The sequence below is a fragment of the Pseudonaja textilis genome, chromosome 5 (assembly GCF_049901715.1).
Source record: "Pseudonaja textilis isolate UNSWEBS1 chromosome 5, rPseTex1.2, whole genome shotgun sequence".
NCBI classification, from domain to species: Eukaryota; Metazoa; Chordata; class Lepidosauria; order Squamata; family Elapidae; genus Pseudonaja; species Pseudonaja textilis.
In genome coordinates, this window is record NC_141994.1 from 55,891,967 (window position 1) to 55,913,996 (window position 22,030).

General features: G+C 39.0%; 2 protein-coding genes across 4 annotated transcripts; one reads left to right on the forward strand and one right to left on the reverse strand.

The window, feature by feature from the left end:
* Window positions 1-785: 785 nt before the first annotated feature.
* Window positions 786-14,340, reverse strand: LOC113438040 (uncharacterized). Of its 3 annotated transcripts, XM_087934966.1 has the most exons (12): window positions 14,216-14,340; window positions 11,628-11,823; window positions 10,337-10,696; window positions 9,603-9,694; window positions 9,257-9,434; window positions 7,667-7,895; window positions 6,116-6,678; window positions 5,816-5,918; window positions 4,403-4,599; window positions 3,593-3,756; window positions 2,599-2,848; window positions 786-1,144 (listed from the first exon to the last, which is right to left on the reverse strand). In XM_087934966.1, the coding sequence occupies exons 2-12, from the start codon at window positions 11,820-11,822 to the stop codon at window positions 920-922; spliced, it is 2,556 nt and encodes an 851-aa protein (XP_087791092.1). In that variant the 5' UTR covers window position 11,823; window positions 14,216-14,340; the 3' UTR covers window positions 786-919. The 3 variants fall into 3 exon arrangements, with proteins under 3 accessions (XP_087791092.1, XP_087791090.1, XP_087791091.1); XM_087934964.1 differs by lacking the exon at window positions 14,216-14,340 and having other exon boundaries at window positions 9,263-9,434; window positions 11,628-11,926; XM_087934965.1 differs by lacking the exons at window positions 786-1,144; window positions 14,216-14,340 and having other exon boundaries at window positions 2,782-2,868; window positions 11,628-11,926.
* Window positions 14,341-14,408: 68 nt separating this feature from the next.
* On the forward strand, window positions 14,409-19,114 carry NDUFB2 (NADH:ubiquinone oxidoreductase subunit B2). The gene is made up of 3 exons (XM_026723597.2): window positions 14,409-15,105; window positions 16,999-17,143; window positions 18,927-19,114. Exons 1-3 carry the CDS (start codon window positions 15,008-15,010, stop codon window positions 18,996-18,998), a joined length of 315 nt encoding a protein of 104 aa, XP_026579382.1. The 5' UTR covers window positions 14,409-15,007; the 3' UTR covers window positions 18,999-19,114.
* The last annotated feature ends 2,916 nt before the right edge of the window (window positions 19,115-22,030 follow it).

A 22,030-nucleotide genomic window follows, 5' to 3' on the forward strand; every position in this document is an offset into this window, starting at 1 on the left:
AAGAGGCAGCATAAAGCTTTGTTGCCAATAACAGCTTGAGTAATCTCCACATGCATGGGCATTAGACTTATGTCTTGACAGGTGATGAAATTAGTCCATTAGGTGCTTCTAATCTCAAACCATTAAGAACTTTGCAGGTTAGCATCAAGCTTATGGCCTGGCATACCCTGTTAATTTTAGTACATTTTAAGGTTATCCTTTTTTATCTGCTGTTTGGTTGAGAGAAGTGAAACAGGCTTAAGGCTGCTTAATGCACTTAGTGATTGGAAGGGAATATTATTTTTAATCACCCAGTTTTACTCCAGGCAAGTTACTTTAAAATACCTTGATGATTAAAAGGATAATCTGAAGGGGAGAAATAACTTTAATATAGTGTGGGAAGGGAAAAGGAAATACATTTTTAAAAAACTCTTACTTGTACATGTATATATGATCATTCTTCCCAAAAGAATTTTAAAAAGGGGAAAACAGCTGAACTGTATTGGCAGCAAATAAATCTAGTCATATAAATCTGAAATATTTACTTTTAATTGGGATAAATTCTAGTCAAATACATCTGAAGAATTTATTTTTATATTGGGATACATTTGTAGACAAGACTAAATTTCAAGAGGTTGGTGCTATTCTTCCTAAATTTAATATGTATTTCAAAGGTGCTTCAGGTGGTATTGGAAAGAGCAGGAAGTTTTGCAGTTTCTCAAGAAGTAAGCTGAAGCAAAACTGAAATGAAATATGAAAATCAGAAAAAAGTGGCTTGAAGATAACTAAGATGAACCAGAAAATTAAAATTGGGGTGAAAAGCAATGATCATTTGATACATCCTCTCCAGTTCTTAAGCATCAGCTTCAGACTCAGAACTATTTCACAATGCATTGTCTGTGAACACTTTTAGTAGCTTGGTTGCAGAAATTGGTTTATTCTATGGTAGCATAGAAGCACGGAGCAATAAGAGATCATGTTCCCTGAGATACTGTAGGAGTCCTTTCTGCATCTGCATCTCCTTTTCTTTATTCTGTAAAACCTGCTCTCGCTTATGGGACAACTGGCATTTGACAGCTTCCTTTTTCTTATTTTCTGCAATCTGTTCCTTCAGGGCAATTTCTGCATTCTTTTGTCTGACTTCTTTTCTGTTCCTGAGAAGTGCCTACAGAAAAGAACACAAGATTATTTAAGATAGATAGATAGAATTCTTTATTGGCCAAGTGTGGTTGGACACACAAGGAATTTGTCTTGGTGCAAATACTCTCAGTATACATAAAAGAAAAGATACATTTGTCAAGAATCATCAGGTACAACACTTGATAGTCATAGGGCACAATAAGCAATCAAATCATACTAGGAAACAGTCAATATAAATTGTAAGGATACATGATTCTACATACTTGCAGCTCTTCTATCACATCTTTTCAAAAAACATTTTATTGCATCAAACTTGTTAACAAAATAATGTGATTTCATGAGAGGTATGGTTAAGGTGCTAGAAAAAAGAGACTGAATTCTAGTCCTCTTTTAGGCATGAAAGCTGATTGAGTGACTTCGGCCAGCCTCTCTCTCTCAGTCCAACTAATCTCACATAATCCCTACAGAGGAAGGAATATTGGTATGATTGCCACATTGCTTTGTATATAAAAAGGGCAAGATAAAAATCTTTTAAAAATTACTGAAAGAAAAATAAATGAAAAAAAACATAGCATGGAAGCTTAACTGGTGAAGAAGACAACTCATCCCAAATCGGCTAAGCTGCTTCAACGTTCCAAATAATTCAAATGCTGCTAGAACATAACAGAGTAGCAAATTTCAGTAATAAGGTATGCTTTGGAATAGTAATTAAGCAGGAATTTGGTTATGCTTACCGCGCTGTTCCTCCCTTCCTTCTCCTTTCCTTTCTCTTTCCTACCCAACAGGGAAGTCATTTATCCTCAGCAGGGATTATCAGATTGGCTGGGAAACTCACAGAACTTTGAAAATGAAGATCACGTGACTCCAGCAGCAGCTTGTAGCATTGAAATAGCCACAACTGCCTCAGATTTCAATCCCTTGGGAGTCGTGGGTCCTGGATTTGGGATGCATTCTTTAAATGAGTCTATTGGTTAATTTAGGCAGTTCTGTTCAAAAATTGTTGCCCTATGATGCACCATTTTGCATGAGAATTAGAGTACAGATATTTATATACATATTTGTAGTTGTATATATGTGCATCTGTGGGTACACACAAAGACACACACAAACAAAATTTGCTTAGTTCTGAATAATTAACCCTCAACATTTCCAAGCATGGGGTTCTGAGCAGAATTTCTGATTAAAAATTAAGAAAGCCACTTACTTCTTTAAATATTCATATCATTTAATTTCTTTCCAACATTTCTAATCCACCCCACTTTCAACTTCTGAGCCCTCAAATGCACTCAGATTGATCTATACGAATGAATCTGATTCTCCATATATTTACCTCATAATATTTATCTGAGTAGAGAGTTACATTTTCTTTGGCGAAGGTAGCAACTGTTCCTGATTATGCCTGATCCCTAATTTATCCCCCGCTTCCCCCAAGAAAATTTTCAGAATTTTGGAAAAGACAAAACAGACTTGTGCTCTCACCAGCCTCTTTTTTTCCTGACCATCAATCATTCGATTATGTTTTGCCAGCTGCTTCTCTCTCTGCTTGTGCTGTGCCTTTAAGAATTCTCTCCTTTGGTTTTCTTTCTTTCCTTCTTCTTCCTGAAAATGGGATTCCTGCCTTCTTCTCTCTGTCTTTGCCCCTCGGAGCTGCTCCAGATGCCGCTCAGCTCTGTCACTCTGTTCCTGAAGCCTTTGTGAGCTTTGCAATGTCCTCTGGAGAGATTGCTGCCTGTTTAAGAAATGAGCTAGCTTTTTAAAAAAAAAAATAGATCCTGTTTATAAACACATCCTAGCATGCTAAATAAAACACTGAGCTACGAAACTTTACTCCTGAATTCCCATTTTAAGTTTTCAAGTCTTTGTAGTGTTAGGCTCACATGAGATCATTTCAGAGAACATAATTATGTTTAATTTTTCACATGATCTAGATTCATGCAATCCCACCAGGAAAGCATGCATACATAGGAAAATACTAAATAGGAACAGATCAAATCTAACACCATTGGAACCATAGTAACCTTATTCATGGACAGCAATTGAAACAACGGATTACTATTCCTTTAACAATTCTCCATTTTCATATATTTTTACCAACAAATGAATGATGTGTGATGAATACTGTTTCAATTTTTACAGTGAGGACTAAGAGATCTCAAGTTTTTGACTTAGGTAGAACTTAATCTCCCATTCTATGGCTGAAGCAAGAACATACTATTTGTAAAGAATATTATCTCCCATAAGTCACAAGAACTGAAAACAAAAGACACAGAACATCTATGTCAGGGCTGTCAAACTCCCGGCCTGCGGGCCAGATGTGTCATGCGCCGGCCACACTTACACCCAGTTTAGCAAAGGGAAAAAGTCCCGATATGTCACGTGACACCACCACGATGCTGTGAGTTTGACACACCAGATTTATGTAGCTTCAGTTTATTGTCTTCTACCCAATCTGGGAGCTACATCGCTCCATTACCTCTTATTTTCAAGCTGCATCTCTCTTTTGAGAAGGATTTCCTGTTGTTGTTGCTCTTTCCTAAGCTGTCTCTGCTCCCACTTCTGCCGTTTGAAGCCTATCTTAACTGGGTTGGCATTCACTTCTCTGGGACTATCCCAAGGGGCTTCCTTCTCCAGTAATTTCTGAAAAAAAGAACCTTTTATAGCAGGGTAAGTTTTTCCAAGTCTTAGTCTTCATCTCAAAGCAAAGCTAAGGTGTCCCTCAGACCAGGGGTCCCCAACCACTGGGCCGCAGACTAGTACCGGTCCGTGGAACATTTCCTTCCGGGTCTCCGGTTTGCTGGGCACTGCCATCTTGTTTGACAAGAAAGTGCTTCCGGGTGAGCTTTTCTGGTTGGAAAGCGGCGTTTGGGTCCTGAAGGAATCCTCGTGCCTTAGTTTCATTGAATGGGGGGGGCTTCGAACGAAACTAAGGCGCGAGGATTCTTTCAGCACCCGAGGCAAGGCAAGCCAAGCGACTGTCCCGAAGCCGTCCCGAAGCGAAGCCCATCAACAAAGGTACAAAGGAGGAGTTGAAGGTGGCGGGGAGAAGCGGGGGACGGCTGGCTGGCCGGTCGCTCGGCTCGCCTTGCCTTGTCATGCGTGCTGATGCCGGTACCGGGCCACGGATCATTTTTGATGGCGGTACCGGGCCGTGGCACAAAAAAGGTTGGGGGCCACTGCCTCAGACAGTTTAGGCCTAGTATTTCATAAATGAACTGTACACAATTGTGGTCTTCAAAAGTTGCCCTTCCCTGCAATATATAGATGAAAGGAAGAGTGTTCTCACCTGTCCAGATGGTGGTGCACTGTAGCTCCTTCTCATGTGCAAAACAGATTCAATAGCTACACGATCTTTCTTCAGTGACTTGTCCACCCAGTCAAGCTTTGCTTGGAGTTTGGAATTGTTGGCCAAGTAAGTTTTCTGAGAAGCATTTCTTTGGGAAAGCTGGGTTGAAGATCCACTCAAGTTGGGTTGTAAAAAAACTGACATAGAAAATAATTATATTCATTGCACAGGTAAATAACAATAACAGTGTAGATAATATGAAGACATTGATCTGAAAAGGGGAAACATCATGGAGCTATAGATGTCTACTTGGTCTAAGGTACGCTCCTTTTATGTGGTTGATGTCTCTGAAGAGATGAAAAAACTGGCTCCTCAGATATTACTCTGGTAACAACCACCAATATTCCTCCCCTTTGGTTTTGCTGTCTTAGGATTTAGTTGATAATTGAAGGTTGTGTGTCTCCCACTCTTGCTTACAGTAATCCCTTTAGTGTAGTTTCCCCTTTTTTTAAAAAAAAATGAGAGTGCTTCTACAGTACTGGTTATTCTTGAATGTGTTGTGTTTTTAATGAAACATCCTTCCCTTGATGTCTTTTAAAAAACATTGAGGTTAAGGACTGATTCAGCAATAACCTTTTTCTCAGGGATAATCATATCTTATAATTCATCAGAAAAGAAAATGAGTACAAAAAGTATCACATAGGACAGCACTCCAGAGGGTTAATGTCATTGCCCAGAAGATCATTGGTTGCCCTCTCCCCTTTTTGGAAGAGCTTTATAGCTCCCGCTGCCTTAAGAAAGTTCAAAACATTCTCAAAGATCCATCTCATCCTCGGCACCCTTTTTTTGAACTATTACCATCTGGCAGATGGTACAGAATAATAAAAAACAAGGACAAATAGGCTGCAAAACAGCTTCTATCCCAGGGCAGTAGCTTTGTTGTATTCTACTGTATAGTGCAGTGTTGGTGCGGTGTCGGGGGTTTTCAATTCAATGTGTGCAGTATGAAGGATGTGTATTTGTGTTTATTTTCATGGTCATGATATGCACTGAAGATGGTGCTTGATTTCGTTGTAAGAGGTGCAATGAAACTAAACTAAACATCTGCATCAATATGTGATGTAGCCATGGCAACATTATATGTGTACAAATCCAAAGACAAAGGGATGCTCAGGCTAGCATCCCTGGAGCCTCGATACTAGATACACAGAAATATTGTTCCCCTGAGAGAGGGCAATAGAAGCCCTTCTGTTGATTAGTGACATCAACAGATCTCCTGACCTTCTCTTTATATTGGCAGAAAAAAGCTGAACGAGTCCAAAAGATTAGAGTAAAATATGCTGATACGTTAGTTTCAATATCTATCAATAAGTCACCAAAACTCCCCACATCTTTTTCAATATAGTTGCACACATTTCTGGTTTTGTTGAGTCATCCATTTGCCTGCATTGGTCGTTATATCAACCATGGTTCCAGTATTGTTTGTCGTATCTTCTGAATCCATCACTTTCTCATCCTATCAAAAATTAAAAAGCCCCATTGAATACAGCAAAGTTGATAAGGATGGAAATACTTAACTATCCTAGGATGTTCAGCTTAGGAATTTTTTTAACAATATCTGGCAATTAGCTTATAATTGCTTTGGGGAATGGGGAAGTGGGGAGACTTCTTGCCGGAGAAGCGAGCTATAAGCTAACCAACATAATCTTGTACCTCACTGGGTTCTGCAACTTTGGTTTCATTCTCTTCCCAAGATTTGGCACCTGCTAAATTTGTTTCCTTCTTTAGCTTGCTGCAATCTCCTTTTGCATCCTTATCGTTTTCCAAAGTGGGAGGTCTGCCTATTGAAAGTTGGTCTTCTAACTTCTTGCTCGGCTCCTCTTTTGATGAGCTGACTTTTGCTATCCAAGTATCCTCTGCCCGTGTTGAACTTATTGAAGATGTATTATGATTCTGTAGTGGGCAGCAGAAAGACCAAGGAGGGAAACGGGTATTGCTCCCGCAGACTCCATTACAATGGGTTTTTTGAGTCTGAGGCCAAGGCATCCAAGTTAAATGCTTATGCCTGCAAGCTCCAGAAGCCCGGTATCCAGGTGGCACAACAGAAGGATAATCTGGATTCTGCTCCACCAACATCTGCCTGGCTCTCAATGGCATCTGAAGCTCAAGAACAATGCGCTCATATAACGGAAGAGAGATCCTCACAGCGACATCTGCTGATATTGTCTTGGTCCGGCCATTCCAGAAGTTAATCAGCACTTCGCTATGTTGGAAAGCTGTAAAGGGAAACACGGAGCCATATTTTAGAAGAAAACACCATCTGTCTCGTTACTAAGTTAGAGGTGGGCTCCAGCCGCTCCTATCAGTAGATATTACTCCTCTGTGTATTCATCTCTCAGCTGGCAGCTTTCCAGGGATAGTCAACAAGGGAGAGACAGCTGTCTTGTACTGTAACATTTTTTTCCCCTACCCAATATTGTGTCACCAGAATCAATGGGCAATTTGGGGCGAAGTGGGGGGTTCAGAATGAATTGTTTAAGTTTTCACAAGGTTTAAGTTAACTGTTTCAATCATTGACTTGCCAACCCCTTTTCCTCAGCAAGAAACAGGCTGAGTAGTTTTGCCCTGGTGACTATCTACCACTATTTTAGAGTGTAATTATTTTATCATTGGTATTTCCTACCCAAGGATATATTTTCTTTATAATTAAATTATATAATAATAATAACAACAACAACAACAAGAAAAGTCAGCTATTCTACAGTTGGCTATTTTAAAATCTATATAACATTTGCAAAGAAACACCACTGTCCTTTTCTTTCTTTTTTAAAATATATTTTTATTGTTTACACCTATAAATATCAAACAAGTGCAACCATTCTGGCATTTCTCGGCCATACATACAAAGATATTGCTAAACCATGAACATTCATATTATTGGTACAGTATTCACAGTCTAGGTCCGTTTCATCCTAACTATTTTTTGTTCCGACCTTCCCCTCTCTTTTGTAACCATTGATAAAACTTATTCCAGGTAACCGCTGTCCTTTTCTGAATGCTCTTGTAAACTGAATACATTTTGGATGCCTGCGAGGAAAAGTAACAGGAAAGAAAGTAGCAGTTGCAGTCCCATTTCCCCACCTTCCTCTAATTTCTTTTTTCAAGCATAGCCCTCCCCTTTTGGAAAGGAGGCAAGGGTAGTCATGGATTGTTAAAAAAAGTGCAATGGATATTTAATGGAAAGAAGGCAAAATTTTGCCATACCTGAATAATCTGAACTTTCTGCTACTTGGAGAACGATGCCTGGGCCATATCGTTTGCTGTTCTTGTCCCATGGAGCAAGGGTCCCATCTCCTGCAGATAATGGCTGCCACCTGGCATCATCATAATGGATGATGTCATAGAGAGGTGTTTCTTGTCTTCGAAATGGACCCTTACCTTTTCGTGATCGCTGGCATCTTTCAAACTCAACTAGGACATGTTCATTGGAATTCTGTGAAATGAAGCCAGAAATAGCACCCTGTAGACCTGTATAAAGGTAAATCTTTCCCCTGTCCAGTCATGTCCAACTCTAGGGGGGCAATGCTCACCTTCTTTTTTTAGCCAAGGGAGTGAACATTGTCCAAAGACGCTTCCATGGTCATGTGGCCAGCATGACTACATGCTGAGGCACACAGAACATTGCTACCTTTCCGCTGAAGTGGTACCTATTCATCTACTTACATTTTCATGCTTTCGAACTGCTAAGTGGGGAGGCGCTGGGGCAAGTAATGGGAGCTCACCCTGTCATGCGGCACTCAGGTCTCAAACCTGGGCTTTCAGCTTTCCAGCATCTCTAACCATTGAGCCATCGTGCCCCTTAAGCCTGTATAGCATTATACTGACCATCTTCATTTTGAAGCACAAGTCCCCAATATATAAACAGAGATATTTATGATATTTCAGTTTCAAAGCAAAACACACACTAAGTTTATGTCTTTATAGTATATTATTCTTAAAGCGGTTTGCACAGCCCAACCATCAAACTGAAGAAATGTAAACAGAGTAGGTGACATTTCACCTGAGCCTTAGCAAATAACTTTATCCTGTAGTTTTTTCATTGTTGTTGAAGCACTTGGGGGTTTATCTGTGTCCTGTCTACTCAGGTGACCCTGAGGACACAGATAAACCTCCAAGTGCTTCAATGACCCTCTAAAAGGATGCAAATGACAAGCTGTCTGCAAGGAGTATACATCCTTCCATTCCGCACTATCCTGTCAAAGCTGAAGAAGCTTCCTGGATGAGAAGCGAAATGTCTTCAAAGAAAAAAACAAGAAACTCCAGTTGTCTCCTGAAAAAAGCACCTTTGGGACAATCATGGCCTAGATGACTGAGAATCTCTGTAGACTTTTTCTAGAAAGATTATTTCTCTTGAATGGCTCATGGCAGTTCGAGGAAGAGAAAATGTGCAACTTTCCTATTTTACCTTCCTCAGTAGTAGCAAAAGCTTTGTCTAGCCTGGCCTTTAATACAAATACAGTCCCCCAAAGCTTTTATGATATGCACTGTGTTTTATTCATTAGGTTGCTATCCCAAGAGCTCCCATTTCCAATTTGATTTCTATAGTGTCAGGCCTATGAAGAAAGTTGTGTTGTAAAATAATGGCTAATCCAGCACCTTTTAAAATCATACCACCCTGGTTCAAAGAGTCACCTATAAAATGGTACTCTTATATAAGACACAAGACAAATAATTAATCATGTCTGGAAAAAGTGGAAGAAGTCAATGGAGCAGCATCTATAGGTCCTCAACAGAAAACCAATTATGTATTGAGATGATTAAGTGAAAAATATTAATTCAGGCAAACCAGTTTACCTTCACCTTTTGGACAATATGACTGAGATAGTAATAGCCATCTGTCTGTTTTCTGGCAAGAACTCGTGTCCCCCTCAGCAAATGATGGCTGTTTGTGGTACCGTCCCCTAAATTCTCTTGTACGGAACTTCTTAGACGTGTGTTACAAGTATCTGGAGCCCACGCACCCAAAGGAAACCTGTCACAGAGGAAAGCAACAGGCATTAGGAAGTGCAAGATCACTCACCAGAGAATTGGGATTACTGATATAAATGGATTACTAATAAGTATCAACCCTATTGGCTCCATTCTAACAATGATAAAATAATTAATAATAACATTAAAATCCATTGGTGCCCAAACTTACAGTTTTGTGCAATGATCCGTCAGCGGAGGGAAGCCGAGATGATTGCCGACACTACCAGGATGATGAAAACCTAAATTACAGCCAGTCTTATCCTAAAAGGATGGAAGACATTAGAGAGCAATAATTTTGCATTCTTCTGGGAACTGAGATTGGTAAAACTACACAGTATTTGAGTCCTTTCCAACTATTTGATTTCATGTGTTCATTCCTTCGTGACTAAGAATATCAAAGGGTCATATTATGAATGGCAAGACAATTCTTCTCTGCAATATGTCTGAATGCTTTCCTTTGACTCCCTGATGCTTATGAAGGATTTTCTATCACGATTCATAGGATTACTCCTTCAACCAGAGCTTCCTATGGTATTACTATTTTTTTCCTCCTCTTTCCCTCCCATCTTTTAATATACACACAGTATCTTTATATTTGTTTTTTAAATTAAATATGAATTTTATAGCTTTTACCTTTTTTCATTAATTATGATTTTATTTTCTATTTTAGTGATTATTTTTGTTCTTTATTTTTGTTCAGAAAAGCATCAAAATAAGTCAAGGAAAGAAAAAAAAACGAACCTTTGTAGAACTAACTCAACAGATTAAATTTTAATGTTATCAAATGAATGTAGTTTAACAAGTCAGACTACTTTTCTTTCCCTAATCAAAGAGTCACAATAGTTATCACAGTTCCCCCAAATCAAGTGATCTGATTCAGCACGACCACACTTATCTTTTTACCTCACAGGAAGCTCCATCAATTGCTTGGAGAGTACCACCAGACATCTTGGCTACTTTCTCCAATAGCTTTTGACCGCTAATTTTATTGCTGTCTCTATTTTCTATCAATTGCACAATATGCACTGGACACAATTGTTTTGTGTCTTTAAGGTGGCTACAGATTTCTTCCACAGAGCCTTCAGCCAATCCACTGGTGAACAGATATATTGCTTGGCAGCTGGGATTTTCTATTGCTTCTTCAATGGCATTCCAGGCACTGGCTTTTCCCTTGCTATTCATCTGCAGAGTTCTGATCCAAGAAGCTGCATCCATGATGTTGGTGAGGGAACATTCTACCAATTCATTCTGCCACTTTAATACCTGGAGAAGAAATTAGTTGCCTCTTCAATGGATCAAAACAGAAATGCTATTGCAAAGTTGCATCTTTCAAACATTACACCCTTGAATAAAATGTTGTTATATTTTGAACATATTTTTAAGCGAGTCCCCCAACTCCCCACCCTAACCAGAGCCTCAGTGGCGCAGTAGTTAGAATGCAGTACTGCAGGCTACTTCTGCTGACTGCCAGCTGCCTGCAATTTGGCAGTTCGAATCTCACTAGGATCAAGTTTGACTCAGCCTTCCATCCTTCTGAGATCTGTAAAATGAGGACCAAGATTGTTGGGGACAATATGCTGACTCAGTAAATGGCTGTAAAGCACTGTGAAGTGGTATATAAGTCTAAATGCTATTACTATTGCAGTATAAACCCACTTAGAGTAACAGTTATGTAGCAAATGAATTCACAGCACATCCGTATGCTTAGGAGGGCGCTCAGTTTTTCAGCACACTTTTTCTACCAGTTCATGTTATATACATGGCAAAATCCCATTGGAGGGTAAACCCACTTAGGGTTAGAATTAGGTCTCCATGAACCGGGAGAGGAAAATGGATGTTGCCAATGAATTTGCAGCACATTGGCATACTTAGGAGGGCTAGAGATTTTCAGCCCACCTTCTCAATCTGTTCTTCTTAAATACGTTGAAAAATAGCATTAGAGCAAAGTTCCTCATCCTTTCCATCCTTGTGGACCAGCAGGGAAGGAAGAAGAGAGGGGATAGTTATGCACGAGCGGTAACAGCCACACACATGCATTCCCCAAACTTCTTGAGCAAGTGGGGATGTGCGTGCCTGTTCTGCGGCCCGGTTGTGAATGACTCAAGGCCCAGTAGTGATCTGTAGCCTAGGGGTTGGGGACCCCTGCTCTAGAATGAAAGAGCTATTTTGTTCCACTTCATAACTTTTACATTACCTTGCTGGAACACCAGATGATATTGAACATGGAATCCATTAGTCTGCTACCCAGTGAATATAGAGTTCTTATAAGAAGTTCTTTCATGATACATGGATTGCAAGGATTGCATTCTGAAGTATATATGACAAAAACCACATTATGTTCATGAATGCCAGCCAATAATGGTACAGTAGCGTGACAGAGATGAGGCATCCTACATCACAAACATTAATTACAGAAAATAAAAGTTAATGACAAATTTATAAATATGTAAACACTTGAATAATTTTTCAAATATTTGCACAATGTTTTTGCTTCCAAGAATGGGATGAATCCAGGCTTACTCAAGTTCTGCTGAAATTCATAGAATTTATTATAAATGTAACTTAGATTCTACTCATTTCTCTCTGCTCAACTTAAGATTAAATCTAATCCATTACTCTTAATTATCCTAAATTTCCTGCGTATTTATATTATTGCAAATTCTCCCTATTTCCCCTAATAGTTTCACTATAAATTTAAATAGCATTGACATGCGTTTTTCTTCTTCTTCCAAAAAAGAGAATTCCTGTAAATCATTTCGAATACCCATAAAGTAAGGTAACTTGTAATACCAATAGTGATAAAAATTGTCTCCTTTGAATTCATCTATGTAAATTATGGAAACATGGAATGATAAAATAAACTTGAAATTTATTGCCACAAGACAGTAAGATTTTATGTACTGATGTATTTTCAAGTCGGGGAGCAAAAACAGGATTATATTGGTTTAAGTCTGGTGTATTCATGCAGCATAGAAATTAAGCTTCTTCATCCATGCTGAACCATGGATGAAGTCAGCCTTGAATCTGCTGGGAGGGAGACCAGGTCTGTGCACCTCTACACATTCTCTGAAACTATTATAATTAATTTCCTTGTGTTTGGAAATTCTTATCCTGAGTAGCAGAAGCTCATGGGCTGTTTTTGGATCTGTCACTTGATTCTCTCTGTTAGGACTGCTCCATTCATCAGTCAATAACCATCAATCAAGTAAGTGGAGCCTTAGAATCAGGGACAGGACTGCTGTGTGTCAATAGCAAAGAGGCATCTTTCATTATTGTGTCTTGTTTTAAAGCTTCTAAAAGCACCTGCCTGGATGCTTTTAGAATCACTGTGAAATAATCTTCACTGGTCCTGGGTGCTACCAACACCATAATCCTTGACCATTTCTTCCACAGGGAAATGAGGGCCTATAAGTAGATTATACAAAGTAACTTCCATTTAAAGATAAAATAGAGATTAATTTTTTAAAATCCACCAAAAATCATTTCAGAATATACAAACATACTAACTGTGATGACCCAGGATGGGCTACAAAATAAACACAGTCACAAAAAACAGGTAAATCCCCTTTAATTCTATCACTTTGCTTCCAAGCTCCAAATATCCTTGATTGAAGACAAACTCCCACACAAGCAGTTACAAGAAGGAGGAAATGCAGTTTAAATTATAAAGAGTAAAAGACAACACAAACCAGGCAAGCTAAGGGCTGGAAGACGTCCACAGATATCAGGACACACACTGGGAAGGACGCTAAACTCAGAGAGGAAACATAAACTAGAGATATTTCTACGCTTTGTTTCCAGCATTGGCCTGTTCGCAGTTGTCACAGCTGTAGCCCATGAAGAGGATCAAGGCCCTCTCCGCCTGAGTAGACCACATCTCTCCCTTCTCCTCTCCTCCCTGCGTGCCCTAGGATGGATAGGGGATGGGCCTGGGTCCTCCTCTGACTGCTCAGCCAGCCTCTGCCCTTCCCCAGCCTCCTCCACAACCTCCAGAGCCACACTTCCACTCCCTATCGGCTGTTCCTCCTTTTCCTCAGAGTCAGTCTCCACCAGGGGCATGACACTAACTAACTAAGACAGTGTAACAGAATTGGAAGGGACTTTGGAAGTCTACTCCACCTCCCTGCTCAAGCAGGAGACCCCAAACCATTCTGGACAAATGGATGTCCCTCTTTTCTTCAAAACCTCCAGTGACAGAGCACCCATTGATTCATTGTTCTCACAGTCAAAATATTTCTCGTTAGTTCTAGGTTCTCTCCTAGATAATTTTCCATCTGTTACTTCTTGTCTTGCACTCAGGTGTTTTGGAGAATAGGTCCACCCCCTTCTGCCTGTGACAGCTCCTCAGATCTTGAAAGACTCTGCTCTCAAGTCACTCCTAGTCTTTCTCTTAGACTAGCCATCCCCGGTTCCTGCAACTGTTCACCATGTTTCATCCTCCAGAATAACCGACTGACTGACTGATTGACTAAGTAATGCAATGCAATGCAGTGCAGTGCAGTGCAGTGCAGTGCAGTGCAGTGCAGTGCAGTGCAGTACAATACAATACAATACAATACAATACAATACAATACAATACAATACAATACAATACAATACAATACAATACAATAGCAAATGATACTATCACTTAAAAGAAGCTACTGGAAAGTTTCCCTATCCATAACGATTATATACCTATATCTGTATCTTTTTATTTCTAAGAAACAAACCGGTATCTTGTTCTACTGTGCCTACTGTTCACCCATCATATTTGCACATGGCACATTTAATGCTTCTCACCTTCTTGTAGGCTGCTGTTCTCGGTCACCCCTTTGCTTTGCCTGTCTCTCTCCCAACTCACCGGAATCCAAATCACAACCTCGCTGCCTAGCAACCGTCTGGCACCGCGGACTACTAAACCATTTCTAGCGCCTCTGGTGGGGAGGACAACCCGCTGCACGTTTTGCAACACGTCCCGCCCCGCTGCAGAACCAGCCTCTCGACGGATCCCCAGAAAAGCAAAGCCGAATATAGGACCGGGTTAATGGTGGGATGGGAGGAAGTTCTAGGGCTAGAATGAAATCGTATTGAAATGCCTTCGAATATTAGTAGCTCGGGTTGGTAGTTATGTTGTTGGTTGGCAATTTGGTTTTCGTGGAGGAGACCTCTTTCGGCGCGCTTTAAATTTTATTTTTAAAAAAATGATCGGAGGTGGCTTTTAAAAATTTATTCAGTAAAACGACTTGAGCTTCAATGGAGTTTTGTATCCATGCAGTTCCAGGGATCCAAAGCCAACTTGGAAGAAACTTTGCTTTACTTTCTATCACTTAGTTCCCCTGCTCCCTCCAGCGGGACTGGGGGAGGGGAGGGGTGGGGATAACCTCTTTTTCCTGGGCCAGGCTCGAAAAGAACCCGCGCCCAATTCCATCAGAAGGAAACCTTCCCTTCTCTGTTCCGGGACTCCCAGTGGAGCGCGCGCTAAAGACGGGCAGTCCTTCCAGCCAATCAGAGCGAGGGTTACCGGGAGCTTCCGGCAACCTGGCCACCGTAAAGTAACCTTGGCGGCAATAGGAGGTGTCGGCGGCCTCCGGGATGGCCGGGCCTCTGTGCCGAGCGACGGGAGGCCTGAGCTTGCTGAGTCGACTGGTTCGCCCCGGAGGCAAGCTAAGCCCGCGCCCTGGAGTGCGGCGGTGAGTGGGGCAGTTTGGGGTTGGGCCAAGGGGGGAAAAGGGGAAAGGCTGGGGCCCGGGCGTGAGTTGCTCGGGGGCTTGAACGCGGAGGTGGATCCGATGCAGGGCGCCTGAGCTGCCCTTTCCCAAACCCTGCATGAGCTTTTAAGGCAGATTCGCAATTCACTACTAAGGCATATAAAAAATGGCATAAAATGTGGCTTTCATTAAGGAATATTAAAAGGCATCTTTAAAACTTTTTATTAAAAAAACCCTCAATACGTTTTAGTAAAAAGAGCTCGCTGGGCAAGCTGCTACTGGACTCTTACCTGATTTTTTTTTGGTCTTCATAATAGAATAACATGACCATCCCTATAATTTTGAGAAAAGTACTCGAGGTTTCCCCCAGGATCAAAATACCAGTGACGTTGCTATCATTCCCATTCTCCACCCCCATCTTTTAAATCTTGTTTCCCACTTTCAAAACATCTTGCTACTTTTTTTTAATTGCTAAGAATGCTAACGAGATGCTGCCCTGTTGTAATTGGGCAGCTAATACATTCAAATACATTTATTTATTAAACTTCTACCCTGCCCGTTTCATGGAAGCAACTCTAAATACCTGTGGGCCCAGTTTTGTTGAAAAGGGGAGATGAGTGTTAATAATTTCAAATAAATAAATTCTTTGAAATACATTCAAAGAAATACATATAAACTAGGCCTAGGGTTATTGTTGAAAAAAGAAAAACACAATGACAGTAGAGATCAGTGTTCTGCTTCATGGATTCTTCTTTTGTTTCTTGTAAGCATTTGAAGGGATTAATTTTTAACATTTCTGGTGGGGAAGGAAAAAGCCAGAGTAGGGATTCCAGAAATGTATTGTAGATGGTAAACTTGGAAAGCAGGGGACCTAGTTTACTCCCCTTGAAAAAACTTTTTGTATTAAAAGAGGAGAACACCAGTTTTGTGCATGGTTAAAGCAACAGGCTAGAAACTGGGAGACCAGAAGTTTTAGTCCTGCCTTTAGACACAAAGCCAGTTGGTTGACCATGCCAAGTCACTTAGGGGGCTTAGGAATAGGAATAGTACTATATTAATTTAATTTATTTGATTCTTTTTGTTAGTTTTATTGTTTTAAATGTGGTTTTATGTTCTGTAAGCCACCTTGAGTCGCCATAAGCGAATAGGCGGCAATATACATTCAATAAATAATAAATAGAATAGAGCTGGAAGGGACCTTTGAGGTCTTCTCGTCCAGTCCCTTGCTCAAGCAGGAGACCTTATACCATTTCAGACAAGTGATTGTCCAGTCTCTTAACCTCCAGTGATGAAGCACCCTGATTTCTGAAGGCAAGACATTCTATTGATTAATTTTTTTCACTACTAGGAAGTTTCTCCTTAATTCCAGGTTGCTTCTCTCCTTGAATAGTTTCCAACCTTTCTTTGTTGTCCTGCACTCTGATGCTTTGGAGAATAATTTTTAATCTCTTCTTTGTGACAGCCCCTCAAATATTGAAATACTGCTATCATGTCACCCCTAGTTTTTATCTTCTTTAGACTAGCCAAACCCAAATCCTGCAACCCTTCTTCATAAGTTTTAGTCTTCATGTTTTAGAGTTGACAATGGCAAGGCATTCCTGAAAAACCTTGTCAAAAAACCCTTCAGCAACTAGTCCAGGCAGTTGGCAGGAATCAAAGTTGGATTTGAAGGCACACATACACACACACAAATACATCAGTTAATGAATATTAAAAGGCATAAATGTTTTGGATGTCAGATATATGGTGATTGTTTCTCTGCCAAAGTTATGGAGGGAAATATGCATTTAGACCTCGTTATGCATCCAGGGCAGCCACAAAGTAGAAGAAACATCTTGGTTTGCACAAAGAAATGACTTTATATTTGTCTTGTAGGGCAAGTGAAGGTGTACACGTTGATACTCATTACCGCCAATTTGTACCACCACCACTGTTCTCAGTAGTCCTTGGTGAAGCAACCCCTGGTCTTATGTGGTTCTGGATTTTGTGGCGCTTCTGGCATGACTCAGATGAAGTGCTGGTAAGAGCTCTTAGAATGTCTCTAAAGCACCTGTAAAGCAATAGCTTTCTTAACACAGAATATATTGTAATATAATACTTGGGTGAAAAGCCATTCTGTTTTACTTGTGTCACATGTTTATTTTAATACATATGAACCACAGGAACATGTTCTATCTCTCAAGAGCTTTGTAGAATCCTGCTGCTCAGACTAGGAGCTCAATTAATGCAACATGTTATCTATTTAACCTTATCTGGAGCATCAAGCTAATAATCATCCCTATGCACCTCCAATGTAACCTGATATATTCCTCACTAACAGTCTTTCTTAGGAGGACTTTTGGGGCATTAAAGACAATTTTCTAGTGAAGTTTACCCCAATTTAGACCATCTTTGGATTATATTCAAGTCTCATCAGCATCAACAAGGATTGTCTTTTTTGACAATTCTGTTGTCAAAAATTCTAGAACAACTGACATGTTGGTAACATGGTTAAGTGAATTTGGCTTCCCCATTCACTTTACTTATAAGAAAGTCACAAAAGGTCCAGGTCACTTACCCTGGACACTGCAACTGTCATAAATGTGAATCTGTTGCCAAGCATTCAAATTTTGATCACATGATCATGGGGATGCTGCAATAGTTGTAAGTGTGAAAAACGGTCATGTCACTTTTCCCCAGTGCTGTTGTAACTGGTCACTAAATGAACTGTTGTAAGTCAACAACACTCAAGGACTACCTGTATGAGGTCCAGTCATCACTACATGTTCAATGCCATCTTAAGCTTGAATGGTCACTGAGTGAGTGGTCTTTAAATGGGGATCACTTATGTACACACAAGAGTATAAGAAACAGTGACCTGAAGTATACAGGAAAAAAAATCCCAATCAGCTGAAGAGTTTTGTAGTTGCAGGGCATTCTCTTAAGAGATGGCACACAAGCAATTTATTGGTTTACGCACATAAGATTCCTTTTTCCTGCATATCTTATTACCAACAGTGTTAGATTTAGGAAAAGTCTTTTGCTTGATTATATATGGATATTTCTTGCTTCTTTCTCTGGGAATTTGTGAAATACCAAAGCGTGGACAAAGTTTGTTTTCAAGTCTTGCACGCCATGTCTTCTTATTGTTATCCCCATACCAGCTAGTATTTTGTTTTATTCCTCCTCCTACAGTGATGGCTTCTAGCTGCTTCTATGGTGTTCCTTACCTATGGCTTGGATTGTGTTTGCTAATTTTTATTAATGGGAGAATTCAGCAGATAGCATTCGGACTTGAACATTTAAATAATCGTTGCAATCCTAGTTTTTAGACACTTGCAATACTAATTGGAATCGGCCAATAATCCCATTCCACAGACTTTATGTAATGTAGTTTGTTCAGACCAAGACTGACTAAACAAGACCACATCTTAATGAGAGAACTGCTACTGAAACACAAGTTGGAGAATTGTTATGCTTCTAACAATGCTGAATATGGCTTTTTAAGATTATTTAGGCACCCTAAAATTGGAATGCAAAATAGATTTAGACTTTTTTCCTCAACATGCCAATTTTGTCAATACTGAGTGATCTTTTGACAGGAGTTCTAAAAAACCCAATTTTGGTTGGGAGGCTGTATTTGGAAGGGGAACAAAGCTGTATACAAGCTTTTATGGATCTTTGAAGTATTTTTGGATTATAGCTCCAAAGCTAGGACTATCTGATTTTGTCTGCTTTGCAGAAATGCTCGATTCAAGGCTGTGAAACAATTTTCTGTTTGAAAAATAACCTAAAATGTTAAACTTTCTATTTTTCCCTAACAGGGTCACTTTCCTTTCCCAGATCCTTCTTTGTGGACAGATGAAGAGCTAGGAATTCCTCCAGATGATGAATAATAAACATGTGATTTCAAAGTGGCTCTTAAAATAGGATACTTTGCTTAGTAAGAAAGCATTAAGATCTACTGTTGCAAAATAAGGAATATAACATTAAAATTGAACTACACCAGAAATATCTGCAGTGCTATTTCTTATTTCCCACTTGTAGGGGCATATTTCACCATCTTGTTTCACCTTGTATTTTGTTTCATCCTACTTATTTTCCTAATAACACTAGGAATTAGTCAAATGTGGAACATCAACATACATTTTTAAAAAATTTAATAGCAGTAAGCAGACTTAAAAAATACTTGAATCAGTATTTAGAATCTGTCTCAAGAATGGAGTTGTGTCAGACTGTGCCTGTCTTGTTCAAATGTAGTTTGAATAGTTATTTAAATGTACTCAAAAGAGATTCATCTAAATTATTTGTCTTAATTGCTTATAGACTTCTGGAAAGATATATACAGAAAATATTTTGCTTTACGTAAGGGTGTGAATTTTAACTAATAAACTATAAAGCCAGATCATGTATTTTATTTTACACTATGTTTCTACCAATATATTACTATGTTGCATTTAAGAACAAAGACATTCAGAGCTAATTCTCTGATTATACAACCAGTTCCTGCTTAAGAGTTCAGTTTCATTGATACAATTAATGCTCTGAGGTTCCCATAATGTAGTTGCAAATTCTTTTATATTATATGATTTCATGCAAAGTGTTCTCCATGCAGTCAATCTTTATTATAGCAGTATTCACATCAAATACATATAACTTTTAACCTTTTATATAATACAGAGTTCTTTAAATAACTTTACACAAATAATTCTTCAGTCTTAATTTTCAGCTGTCATTTTTTTTTAATTGTATGTCTCCATGCTCGCTGAACCAAACTGGACAATATTTCCCACTGTACAAATTTACATGAGAGAAAAAAGCTCAAAATACAAATGAAAGGAATTTACGCTAGAGGATTCTAACAACTGAAATCTGTATAAGCTTTTACAGTCAACAACTGGAGAAAAGGAAAGGCTGGGTGATGGGAAAACACTGCAGTGATCAATAAAACAAAGCTGAAAATATATTTCCCTGTGAATTAAAAATAAGTGCAGTCCTCATAAACATGGTTTTTAACTGTTACTTAAAAAAAAAATCCGAATATTGTCTCTTCAAGAGGAAAAGAGTCAAAATTGCAGTTTGGGAGGATGAAACATTGTGGAAATTTTTTTGAAGTAATACAATGTTAAGATAAATTTTCACTGCACTAATTAAACACATTTCTCCTTTTCAGTAACTTGTTAGAATAACCTTGTTCAACATTTTTTTTTGGTTGATCTTTGCAGTCACTTCCATAGGATCTAACTTTACAGTATTTTAAGCTGGACAAATTCTACACAAAGGTTCTTGTTCATCACTTTAAAGGTTGTAAGAGAAAGCCTATGGAAAGAACTTAGTTTCTATAACATCTCTACACTCCTTTATAGACATTTCCTATCAATACAACAGTCCTAATCATGAACAACTGTTTTCCATGACTGTAAATCCCTGAAGTGATGATTAACACAGAGAGAGAACACTTAGTGCAAGTGGTAAGAAGTCATTGGAATGAAATTCTCCAACGATGCTCTCACCACCCAGTTAGTGCAATTTCCCTACCTAATTGAAGAGAAGCAGCACAGTTGAAAAGGGGGAAAGGTCAACCGACATAATCAAGCACTTAGCAGTTTTTATATAAATTCTTTTAAGAAAATAGTGTAAAGAAGATAAAGCCTTTTTGTATTCCAGAGACAACAGAAAATCGGGGAATTTATGGTTTTCAGCTTCTTAGAAATCTTTTTACCCATCACTGGTCCCTAATAGCCCAAAGAGGTGCTGGTTACAAAAGCAAACTTCCTCTATTTAGGCCAGAAGGGCTATTGCAGTCCAGTAGTTGGGCCTCTAGTGCTCAGTCTCAATGACTACGTAATTCAGTCACAATATAACCTCATATGCTCTGTACTGAAATATAGAGCAACACTATTTAGGAATACAATATGCTCAATTTTATTCTGTAAAAAATTGGTGTTCAGCACATTCTTGACAACCAACAGGCAACACCAGCTTTACCATATAGCAGTTATTTGGGACGATAGGTGCTGTCATACAGAAACAGATTTTATAAAAAAAAGTAAAAAGCAAGGATTGGGGTGAGCCAGAGTTTGGTTGTCATGAATGTATGAACTCTCCCCAAAGCCGGGAGAGAATGACCCTAAATAATATTGATCACTGCCACTTTAATCACAGAAAACAAAAGGAAAAAAACAATCTGGAAGGAATGAGGTTGATTTCTTTAACCTTTCACAGCTTTAAATTTCAAAGTACACTTATTGCACTTATGTTTTTATTTTTATCTTTTAGATCAAAAGTTATCTTAAACTCAGACTCTGAATGCAAATAATAGTTCCCACTGTTCCCATTCTTTCTCTATTGGTTCATTTTTTTTCCATTTTAGCACAGGCCTGAATGAATGTTTCCCTATCAACTTATCCTCTATGTAGATACTAACATTCTAGCAGAATCCCAACACACTACAGAAAAAAGTAGACAGCTATAACTAGGCTGAACATAAGTAGAATACAGAATCTGGGAAAGCCTAACAGTTCAAAACTGTCACCCATTTAATATTTTTCTAATCCAGAAAGGAAGCAGAAATAATTCTAACAGATTTACTTTTTAATATATTTTAACTGGACTATAATAAACATAATCACTCTGACATTTACAAAATAAATGTCCAGGTTCAGAATTCCATCTGTCAAAATAGGGATTACAATACGTAATTGCTGCAATTTATGCTAATTTATTTTGAAGTAGGTCCAAGAATAGTGGGTCTTACTTTCACATTTTAAGAAATGCTTAAGATTATGTTTCAGAAGGTTTATTTTGTTATTTTAAAATATTTTGGCCTGTTGATATTAAGTATTTGTAAAATTTAATGTCCCAGTGGATTTAATATTTCTTAAACCCCAATGAGGGTGGGTAGGACCAATTAAAAAACTGTGAAACG